Source organism: Oncorhynchus clarkii, chromosome 16, assembly GCF_045791955.1.
Source record: "Oncorhynchus clarkii lewisi isolate Uvic-CL-2024 chromosome 16, UVic_Ocla_1.0, whole genome shotgun sequence".
Classification (NCBI taxonomy): Eukaryota; Metazoa; Chordata; class Actinopteri; order Salmoniformes; family Salmonidae; genus Oncorhynchus; species Oncorhynchus clarkii.
The window spans coordinates 70,905,659-70,917,799 of NC_092162.1; the positions used below are offsets into that span (position 1 = coordinate 70,905,659).

General features: G+C 41.9%; 1 protein-coding gene across 8 annotated transcripts in view; it reads right to left on the reverse strand.

Moving 5' to 3' along the window:
- Positions 1-2,104: 2,104 nt before the first annotated feature.
- The window catches only part of LOC139368996 (tumor protein D54-like), a 33,469-nt gene continuing 23,432 nt past the window's right edge, over positions 2,105-12,141 (reverse strand). For 4 of the 8 annotated variants that reach the window (XM_071108551.1, XM_071108553.1, XM_071108552.1 and 1 more), the window contains 2 exons: positions 7,605-7,653; positions 2,105-4,988 (listed from right to left, as the gene is read on the reverse strand). In XM_071108551.1, the coding sequence (XP_070964652.1) occupies positions 4,902-4,988; positions 7,605-7,653 (136 nt within the window). In that variant the 3' untranslated portion in view covers positions 2,105-4,901. Of the gene's footprint in view, positions 4,989-7,604; positions 7,654-8,285; positions 8,331-9,856; positions 9,884-12,141 lie in introns of all 8 variants that reach the window. The other 4 variants (XM_071108548.1, XM_071108550.1, XM_071108547.1 and 1 more) reach the window with 2 other exon arrangements.

Below are 12,141 nucleotides of genomic sequence, written 5' to 3' on the forward strand. Positions count from 1 at the left end.
TTTCTAGAATTATATTGTTTATATATTTTATATTTTAAGTATTGTTTTTTGCATTGCCAGTCAGAGGTGCCAGTAATTTTGGAGCCCACTGTACATAGACATGGAATCACTGGCCACTTTAATAATGGAACACTGGTCACTTTAATAATGAAACACTGGTCACTTTAATAATGGAACACTGGTCACTTTAATAATGGAACACTGGTCACTTTAATAATGGAACACTGGTCCCTTTAGTAATGGAACACTGGTCACTTTAATAATGGAACACTGGTCACTTTATTAATGGAACACTGGTCCCTTTAGTAATGGAACACTGGCCACTTTAATAATGGAACATTGGCCACTTTAATAATGGAACACTGGTCCCTTTAGTAATGGAACACTGGCCACTTTAGTAATGGAACACTGGTCCCTTTAGTAATGGAACACTGGTCCCTTTAGTAGTGGAACACTGGTCCCTTTAGTAATGGAACACTGGCCACTTTAATAATGGAACACTGGCCACTTTAGTAATGGAACACTGGTCCCTTTAGTAATGGAACACTGGTCCCTTTAGTAATGGAACACTGGTCCCTTTAGTAATGGAACACTGGTCACTTTAATAATGGAACACTGGCCACTTAAAAATAATGGAACACTGGTCACTTTAATAATGGAACACTGGTCACTTTATTAATGGAACACTGGTCACTTTAATAATGGAACACTGGTCACTTTAATAATGGAACACTGGTCCCTTTAGTAATGGAACACTGGTCACTTTAATAATGGAACACTGGTCACTTTATTAATGGAACACTGGTCCCTTTAGTAATGGAACACTGGCCACTTTAATAATGGAACATTGGCCACTTTAATAATGGAACACTGGTCCCTTTAGTAATGGAACACTGGCCACTTTAGTAATGGAACACTGGTCCCTTTAGTAATGGAACACTGGTCCCTTTAGTAGTGGAACACTGGTCCCTTTAGTAATGGAACACTGGCCACTTTAATAATGGAACACTGGCCACTTTAGTAATGGAACACTGGTCCCTTTAGTAATGGAACACTGGTCCCTTTAGTAATGGAACACTGGTCACTTTAATAATGGAACACTGGTCACTTTAATAATGGAACACTGGCCACTTAAAAATAATGGAACACTGGTCACTTTAATAATGGAACACTGGTCACTTTAATAATGGAACACTGGTCCCTTTAATAATGGAACACTGGCCACTTTAATAATGGAACACTGGTCCCTTTAGTAATGGAACACTGGCCACTTTAGTAATGGAACACTGGTCCCTTTAGTAATGGAACACTGGTCCCTTTAGTAGTGGAACACTGGCCACTTTAATAATGGAACACTGGTCCCTTTAATAATGGAACACTGGCCACTTTAGTAATGGAACACTGGTCACTTTAATAATGGAACACTGGTCCCTTTAATAATGGAACACTGGCCACTTTAATAATGGAACACTGGTCCCTTTAATAATGGAACAACAGGCACTTTAATCATGTTTACATACTGTATTCTATTCTACTGTATTTTAGTCAATGCCACTCCGACATTGCTCGTCCTGAAATATTTCTTAATTCAATTTGGTTTACTTTTAGATACGCATTGTTAGATACTACTACACTGTTGGAGCTAGGAAGGCAAGCCTTTCACTACACCTACAATAACATCTGCTAAATATGTGCATGTGACCAATAACATTTTATTCGATTAAGTTGCCATTGTTAAACATTTTTGCCCAACGAATAGCGTTTAAATCAGCTTCTTGATATGCCACACCTGTCAGATGGATGGAATATCCTCTTGGCAAAGGAGAAACGCTCACTAACGAGGATGTAAACACATTTGTAAACCCAATATAAGATAAAAAAAAACAACTTATTTCAGCTCATGAAACATGAAAACAGCATCTATATTTTTGTTCAGTAGTTTAATCCCCGTTCCATGCCCTTTCCTGGCCACTGTGCTCTCGCTTGCACTTTGGGCTGTAAGGCCAGGTAACAGTAAAGAACTTCATGAACTGCTGAGGGAAAGGGTTTTATAAAAAATATATTGGATTGATTGATTAAATTTGAACATTACCCACAACTCCCCTTTGTTTAAAGGAATGCTTTATTGATATTCGCAACATATGACAAACCAACAGTTGAATTCATCCACCATTCTCATATCCATTTAAAAGGTCTAAAACTAGGCTCCCATTCTAAATAAAGCTATATATATATATATTCCTATCATTCCCAACATTGTACATGCCTTCAATAATGTGTTTTAACAAATTCAGCTGTGGCGTCCCAAAAAATGTACATTAGACCCAAACAATGTTTTTTGCAGCTCTACACAATCTATGGGATACATCTGCCTTTCCCCTTGCTCCGTCATAACCAGAGACAACACAAAACGGAATATACTAAGGCTGCGTTTACACAGGCAGCCCAATTCTGATCTTTCGCCACTAAAATTGGTCTTTTTGACCGATCAGATCTTTTGCCAATAAATCGGACAAAACATGAATTGGGTTGCCTTTGGGAGGCCCTGTCTGCCAACAGATTAAGCTAAATCTTGGACTAAAAACGCATTCCTAACAGAAATTCTCTGGTCTGATCCATGTCTGGGGGAAACCGGTCCAGATCGGTGGGAAAACCGGTCCAGATCGGTGGGGAAACCGGTCCAGATCGGTGGGAAAACCAGTCCAGATCGGTGGGAAAACCGGTCCAGATCGGTGGGAAAACCAGTCCAGATCGGTGGGAAAACCGGTCCAGCTCGTAGCAGAGACCTACCATCTATATAATAACTACGGTATTAATTTGAAAGTGAGAGAGAGATCTGTAACAGGCAGGTAATGACAGATTGGCAACGATTTACAGATGGCAATTAAATATAAAAACAAACCTTAAACTCCAACCAAGAATGAGACGTCAAAAAACACACAACCTAAATATGATCATCACTACTAAATAATACAACATTATAATTATAAAAGAAGTTAAAGGGTAAATTAATACTCCAGCCCCTGGATAGAAATGGAACACTAAATTGGGGGGGGGGGGGGAATACAATCTCCATAGATACATCATGTTGAAAACAACAAAAAGAGACGTTGTTACCAAACCAACAGAAGCTATTTCAAGTTGTGTTGAAGGTTGTAAAAGCTAGGCAACAGCTAGTAGTTTTTTTTTGTTTTATAGTGTAAAGTAGGTTGGGTTTAGTGCACACTGGCAAAACAGGAAGTGTTGTTGATATATAAATAACTAGTAGAGCTAGTCACAGGGTGGGTACGAGTACGTCTGGGTACAGGAGTGTGCGCATACAAGTGTGTGGTGGAGTTACGCCTGAGGCACGAGGACAATTCTTAGAATAAAATGGTGGACACAGAGAGCTGTCTGGACTGTATTTGACAGTTGATCATTTCAGATGTGGCACAATAACAGTAAACACTTGAGCCTACAAAATAAAAAAGAGAACGCAAGCACCTCCCAGGCTAAACGATATTCTACAACTTCCAGATTAAGAAAGAATAGAGAAAAAAAATTTACATTTATTTTATACCAGCAAAGTAACAGAAAGCAATAAGACTGAAAGAGTAAGGCCTAAAGATAGCCATCTGATGAAGGTAGAAACTGGTCTTTACACTAAAGCCTTGCTTCCACATTGTAGAAACACACCAAACAGAAATCGAACTCTCAGCAGGGCACCAAACAGAAATCGAACTCTCAGCAGGGCACCAAACTGATACCGAACGCTCAGCAGGGCACCAAACTGATATCGAATGCTCAGCAGGGCACCAAACTGATATTGAACGCTCAGCAGGGCACCAAACTGATATCGAACGCTCAGCAGGGCACCAAACTGATATCGAACGCTCAGCAGGGCACCAAACTGATATCGAACGCTCAGCAGGGCACCAAACAGAAACCGAACGCTCAGCAGGGCACCAAACTGATATCGAACGCTCAGCAGGGCACCAAACTGAAATCGAACGCTCAGCAGGGCACCAAACTGATATCGAACACTCAGCAGGGCACCAAACTGATATCGAACTCTCAGCAGGGCACCAAACTGATATCGAACACTCAGCAGGGCACCAAACTGATCATTGTTGTAGTCGTAGTGTTTTTTTATTTGCCTTCTTGTTTGAGCCTCCACGTCAGCCATACCTACCGATGAATGCCGACTGGCAGTAATGGTTCACAATATATTTATTCATATATATTTATACATACAGATAAGTCATGTAAAAACATTATGCAAAGCAGTGTAAAATCGTTTTATAATACAAAATGGTTTACCGTAGTTGTCTTTTTATTTTATTTTTTACAAGCTGTGGTGATTTGACGCTATGTAACCTCAGGTTGTATTTTGCGGTAGTTTCACACAGTGAGATGAGATATGCACATGCTCTTGGTAGGCGAGGAGGGGGGCGCTGAGGAGGGAGATTTCCAAGCGGACCTTTAGCCCCTAACCTCCTAGGCACTTGTGGAGATCTGAAGGAACTAGATAAGAGTAAGCAATATGCAACAAATCAACCTATTGGTTTAGACAATATAGTAGTGACTCCTCCCACCTTGCCCTGTCATAGCATAGGTGGAATTGTTGCCATACTGCACACATCACTCCAGTCCTTTCAGTTCTCCACAAGGGAGAGGGTAAGGGGCTACGGAGTAGGGGCTAGGGGGTGATTTAGGACTGGGCAGTAGTATTAATGATATAGGGCACTACGTTTTCCAGGTCCGGCGAGGGAGGCAGTAGTGAGTAATGTGGAGATTAGAAGGTGACTTCTTTAGGCCAAAGGCCATGTGTCACTCAGTGATGAGGCGCTTAATGATGATGTCACAGTCCCGGTGATGAGAGAGAGGAGGAGGGGAGTGTGTGTGTGGGGGGGGGGGGATCTTCAGAAGGGTGCGTTGTCCTGAACAGGGTTCGTGTCGGTTGGGGACTGGACAGCTTCACCGTTACCTCTGGCTCCAACCACCTTGTACTGAAGAGGAAGAGAGAAAGAAGAGAGAAAGAGGAAGAGAGAAAGAGGGAGAGAAAGAGGAAGCGAGAAAGAGGAAGCGAGAAAGAGGAAGCGAGAAAGAGGAAGAGAGAAAGAGGAAGAGAGAAAGAGGAAGAGAGAAAGAGGAAGCGAGAAAGAGGAAGCGAGAAAGAGGAAGAGAGAAAGAGGAAGAGAGAAAGAGGAAGAGAGAAAGAGGAAGAGAGAAAGAGGAAGAGAGAAAGAGGAAGAGAGAAAGAGGAAGAGAGAAAGAGGAAGAGAGAAAGAGGAAGAGAGAAAGAGGAAGAGAGAAAGAGGAAGCGAGAAAGAGGAAGCGAGAAAGAGGAAGCGGGAGAAAGAGGAAGAGAGAAAGAGGAAGAGAGAAAGAGGAAGAGAGAAAGAGAGGAGGAAGAGAGAAAGAGGAAGAGAGAAAGAGGAAGAGAGAAAGAGGAAGAGAGAAAGAGGGAGAGAAAGAGGAAGAGAGAAAGAGGAAGAGAGAAAGAGGGAGAGAAAGAGGAAGAGAGAAAGAGAGAAAGAGGAAGAGAGAAAGAGGAAGGGGAAGAGGGAGAAAGAGAGAAAGAGGAAGAGAGAACGAGGAAGAGAGAAAGAGGAAGAGAGAAAGAGAGAAAGAGGAAGAGGAAGAGAGAAAGAGGAAGAGAGAAAGAGGGAGAGAAAGAGGAAGAGAGAAATAGGAAGAGAGAAATAGGAAGAGAGAAAGAGGAAGAGAGAAAGAGGAAGAGAGAAAGAGGAAGAGGGAGAAAGAGAGAAAGAGGAAGAGAGAAAGAGGAAGAGGAAGAGGGAGAAAGAGAGAAAGAGGGAGAGAACAAGGAAGAGAGAAAGAGGAAGAGGAAGAGGGAGAAAGAGAGAAAGAGGAAGAGAACGAGGAAGAGAGAAAGAGGAAGAGAGAAAGAGAGAAAGAGGAAGAGGAAGAGAGAAAGAGGAAGAGAGAAAGAGGAAGAGAGAAAGAGGAAGAGAGAAAGAGGAAGAGAGAAAGAGGAAGAGAGAAAGAGGAAGAGAGAAAGAGGAAGAGAGAAAGAGGAAGAGAGAAAGAGGAAGAGAGAAAGAGGAAGAGAGAAAGAGGAAGAGAGAAAGAGGAAGAGAGAAAGAGGAAGAGAGAAAGGGGGAGGAGGATGGTATGGGGTAAATCTTAAGTCATTTCATTTAAAAAAGGAGCCGAGTGGGACTGTAGAGAATATGGTCTGAGATTTGTATAGATCAAGCACCAGTTAAAAAAGGTTGTACACTTTTCAAAATGCCTGTGCAGCAGCACCGGTAAATCGGTAATGTGACACTCTTCCGTCTGATTTTTATTTAACTAGGAGAGTCAGTTAAGAACAAAATCTTTATTTACAGTGACAGCCTACAACCGGACAAACCCGGACGACGCTGGGCCAAAATTGTGCGTCGCCCCTATGGGACTCCCAGTCACGGCCGCTTGTGATACAGCCTGGAATCGAATCGGGGTCTGTAGTGACGCCTCTAGCATTGCGACGCAGTACCTTTAGACCGTTGTGTCACTCTGGACCCCTGGGTGAGTGACAACAAGCGTGGGTGAGTGACAACAAGCGTGGGTGAGTGACACCCAGGTGTGTTAGCGTCTAACAATAACCCATACGTACAACTTGTTACATATACCCACAGTGGTATATTATACCCATTATAAAATATAGCCATTATCAGATCCACTTGGCCACACACACACACACACACACACACACACACACACACACACACACACACACACCCCCTTTTCTTTACATGCTGCAGAGACTTTAAAATCAGCCCAGCTGTGAATAGAGCAAATGGGAAATCTTCAGGGAGTCAGTCATTTCATTTTTTTCACACCATTTTATATTTTCAAGGGTTGTTTTGAGAGACAGTTGAGAATAATCCAATCGTAATACAATCCCGTACAGGAATAGGCTAAAGCACTCCTAAACGAACTCGTCTGTCGGGTGTTAAGAAGCAAAGCATATGGCGCAGGGGTGACGATTAGCAAATGGCGCAGGGGTGACGATTAGCAAATGGCGCAGGGGTGACGATTAGCAAATGGCGCAGGGGTGACGATTAGCAAATGGCGCAGGGGTGACGATTAGCAAATGGCGCAGGGGTGACGATTAGCAAATGGCACAGGGGTGACGATTAGCAAATGGCACAGGGGTGACGATTAGCAAATGGCACAGGGGTGACGATTAGCAAATGGCACAGGGGTGACGATTAGCAAATGGCACAGGGGTGACGATTAGCAAATGGCACAGGGGTGACGATTAGCAAATGGCACAGGGGTGACGATTAGCAAATGGCACAGGGGTGACGATTAGCAAATGGCACAGGGGTGACGATTAGCAAATGGCACAGGGGTGACGATTAGCAAATGGCACAGGGGTGACGATTAGCAAATGGCACAGGGGTGACGATTAGCAAATGGCACAGGGGTGACGATTAGCAAATGGCACAGGGGTGACGATTAGCAAATGGCACAGTTCACAATGAAGATACAAATGGAATGTACAAACTATAAAAATATACTTTTCCATTGTTACGGTTTGTTCATTCTAGTTGTGAGTCGTAAAGGTTTTATTCTGCGTCATGTTCCCATTTCAACAACCCCCTTCAGCTCACCTTGATGTTTCCAACTTTGTCCTCAAACGACTTGAAGGTTGGAGAGTTTCTATAAATAAAAACAAACAGATATAATACATTACAAAAAAGTCAAGCAACAACAAAAACATCTTTCTACAAAATGAGCACATGGGAAGATCATAGAATAAATATAAAACACCGGACTCAAAACAAAATGAAATAACGATCCTCTCCCGTAAGGGGTTAGGGTGCACGACAAACGTAAGTGGTAACCTCCATTTTGATTGTCCACTGCCAGACACCCTTACCCAGGGCTACCTCTGGGAGATGACAGGTTCCATGCATCATCAGGGCATATTCTTAGTGGAGTTGATTTACATTGAGTTACCAGTCATATGATGTGTATTGAGTTAGCTCATATATATATAGATATATATATATATATATATATATATCCACAGGGGAAAAGCATACAGACAGGATATCAAAGTCACGCTGAGTATTTTCATTTAGTTAGAGCCAGCACTTAAAACACCCAACGTTTCCACTAGGTATTTTACCAAGGGCTGTGCCGTATCATTATATTGTATATGGGAAATTCAAAAAAGACCATATAAAAAATAAATTTACAAACAAGACCACAACAGTTGTTACTCTAAAACCACTAAAATCTCATAATGACACTTAAAAGTGATAAAAAGAAAGTGTGAGCTAATTTACCTCATCGCTGGCATACTTATCGAATGGCGGATGGAGTAGTTGCTACTTTGTAAGCGTTAAAAAGGAGGGAGACAAAGAAGTGAGAGCGTTAGGAGGCAAGCGGAGAAGAGGGTTAATTAAAGCAACGAGGCAGGCCCAAAGCCAGGCCCAAAGCCAGGCCCAAAGCCAGGCCCAAAGCCAGGCCCACCACTGGAGCAGTCACACACAGGGGAACATGGTCACAGTGGGACTGCAGTCAAGTCAAGTCAGTGCAAAGAGGATACTGCCATCTGGTGGTTACTGCAGGTTAATCATTTTTAAAAATTTATTTTAACTAGGCAAGTCAGTTAAAATAACAAATTATTATTTACAATGGACGGACTACCCCCCGGCCAAACCCGGACGACGCTGGGCCAATTGTGCGCCGCCCTATGGGACTCCCGATCACGGCCAGATGTGATACAGCCTGGATTTGAACCAGGGACTGTAGTGACGCCTCTTGCACCGAGATGCAGTGCCTCAGGCCACTCCGGTAATGAATCATTCAAATATGCAGGGAATTAATTTATATGAACTGAACTCCTCTTAAATAATGTCATTAATTAAATTATAACCTGAAGGGGAACAAAAATGTATCTTTCAAAGAAAATGCCAACTAAATGGTACCAGAGCATCGGCTCTGGGATTACAATCTTATGGCTAGGGGGGTAGAAGTTAAATAGTCAGAAAACGGCTAAATAGTTAATTGGTTGCCCAGACTCTCTGCACACTCACAAGACCATGAACTCAGCGGCCAGTTTATTAGGTACACTCATCTAGTACTGGGTCGGACACCCCTTTGCATCCAGTACAGCCTGAATTCTTTGGGTATAAACACACTCCGCTGCTACTCTGTTCTTTATTTTACTCTCATCTATCCTGGTGTCACTTTACCCTGCCTTCATGTACATATCTACCTCAAATACCTTATTATTATTATTATTATCTATCCTGATGTCTAGTCACTTTACCCTGCCTTCATGTACATATCTACCTATAATACCTTATTATTATTATTATTATTATCTATCCTGATGTCTAGTCACTTTACCCTGCCTACATGTACATATCTACCTATAATACCTTATTATTATTATCTATCCTGATGTCTAGTCACTTTACCCTGCCTTCATGTACATATCTACCTATAATACCTTATTATTATTATTATTATCTATCCTGATGTCTAGTCACTTTACCCTGCCTTCATGTACATATCTACCTATAATACCTTATTATTATTATTATTATCTATCCTGATGTCTAGTCACTTTACCCTGCCTTCATGTACATATCTCCCTCAAATACCTTATTATTATCTATCCTGATGCCTAGTCACTTTAAGTCTACACCCGTTGTATTCTGCATTTCACGGTTAAGTCTACACCCGTTGTATTCGGCGCCTGTGAACAAATCCATTTTGATTTGAGAAAGCAGAGCGGCAGCATAAAGACTATAGCTGTATTAAACAGTCAGGACCTCTAGTTAGTGATCATAGTAATTGATGGAAGTCGGTAAAGTGGATTGTTCCAGTAGCACAGAGTAGGTCTTACCTAAAGGAGTTAGAGAACGGCAGCGCTCTGAAGACCAGACGCAGCAATTAAAAAAAACAAGAGAAACAAAAAAACACAGGGTGAGGCACAAGAAGCAACGAGCTGAGCAGAGCTAGCCTATTTAACAAAAGGGGCTGCTTTCAGAGGGTACGTCCCAAATGGCATGGCACCCTATTCCCTATATAGTGCACTACTTTAGACCAGAGCCCTATGGCACCCTATTCCCTATATATAGTGCACTACTTTAGACCAGAGCCCTATGGCACCCTATTCCCTATATATAGTGCACTACTTTAGACCAGAGCCCTATGGCACCCTATTCCCTATATATTGTGCACTACTTTAGACCAGAGCCCTATGGCACCCTATTCCCTATATATAGTGCACTACTTTAGACCAGAGCCCTATGGCACCCTATTCCCTATATAGTGCACTACTTTAGACCAGAGCCCTATGGCACCCTATTCCCTACATTAGTGCACTACTTTAGACCATAGGGCTATATAGGGGAAAAGTTGGCATTTGGGACACTAGCAGATATTGAAATAATTTAAGAAGTCAAGAAAACCTCATTGAAATGAACAAGTCAGCCATGTTTTTTAATAAAAAAAATGTTCAAACCTGGTAGCAATGATGGTGATGGGGACATGATAGATGTCATTGCATTGAACACCAGGGTCCCATGTTCTGCAACCCTGCTGTAGGGAGTGTACAGACCTATAGTCTGGTCTAATTCAGACTTGGATCATGGGATAACGCTAGATGAAAATGAAAGACGATAACAAAAACGGGATAAAAAAAAAACCTCCAAAAGAACAAGGAACAAGGAGTTGTTGCGGCACATTGATACGGAGCAAAGCAGGAAGGGAGTATTGTTGCAAGGCCAGAGTAATGGATCCAGAAACAGGGAAACAAGGAGAGGGCGATGACACACACGTCAATGTGGACTTGGACAACATTAATAATAATAATTAATAGTTAATGTTAGTAGACATATTCTGAGATGTCGTAGACACTAGAGATAATATGTTACGAGGGTGATGGATGAATGGATGGATGGATTATTTACAACAAATTATTAAAGTGTTGAATCAAACCATATTTTAAAAACAGCCTTCAGACATTTGGTTCGATTACAAGACATCTATAACATGGCTGTAAAAAAGCATGGTCCTCCATGGCTAGTTGAAGTTGGAGCAACCAAGTGGAATTGACTGCAGGCAAAGGTGGTTATGAGTCAAGTCTGGGAGGGTTAGTGAAAATTCTACAGTGTCTACTTCAGAAGTCTTCCAGGAGAGTAAACGCAGATAGTGTTTTCTACATCAGAGCTGCCAAACACTCCTCCTGGAAAACTACTGGCTCATCAAGGGCCTGGGGGCCTCATTCATAAATGTTGCAGCTAATCAAGGGCCTGGGGGCCTCATTCATAAATGTTGCAGCTAATCAAGGGCCTGGGGGCCTCATTCATAAATGTTGCAGCTAATCAAGGTCCTGGGGGCCTCATTCATAAACGCTGCAGCTAATCAAGGTCCCTGGAGCCTCAATTCATAAATGTATCAAGGGCCCTGGGGCCTCATTCAAACACTGCAGCTAATCAAGGCCCTGGGGGCCTCATTCATAAATGTTGCAGCTAATCAAGGTCCTGGGGGCCTCATTCATAAATCCTGCAGCTAATCAAGGTCCTGGGGGCCTCATTCATAAATGTTGCAGCTAATCAAGGTCCTGGGGGCCTCATTCATAAATCCTGCAGCTAATCAAGGTCCTGGGGGCCTCATTCATAAATGTTGCATACGCACAAAATATGCCACAACGGTTTTCACAAAAAAAGTAGTCATTTATAAAATCGTAGCATGACGTGAGCATGTGCTTATCCTCCCACAAACCTTTAGACCAGGAGCACGCACAGTGTCTAGTGTTTAAATCATTACATTCCCAGAAAGCAACAGTAGGCTATAGTAGCCTTCTGCAAGAATACATGACAATTAATATTTTTATTTTTTATAAAAACCTAAATATAATAAAAATGCTATTATTATTTGCCATTAGTGAGAAGAGCAAAAATTATTTGAGTTTAAAAAATAAATAAATAATAATCTTTACATTGTAAAATAATTAGGAATCAGCATCTGTTTCATTTCCATGATCATTGCAGAATAAATTCACCTTTTCTGACGGATGGTTTCATACCGGTGAAATATCCCATCCTAACTTAGTTTGGTCCGTAAGCTACCATTCATCACCAGCTCTCATTTAAAATTGGACCCACTTCACAGTAGTAAATAGAT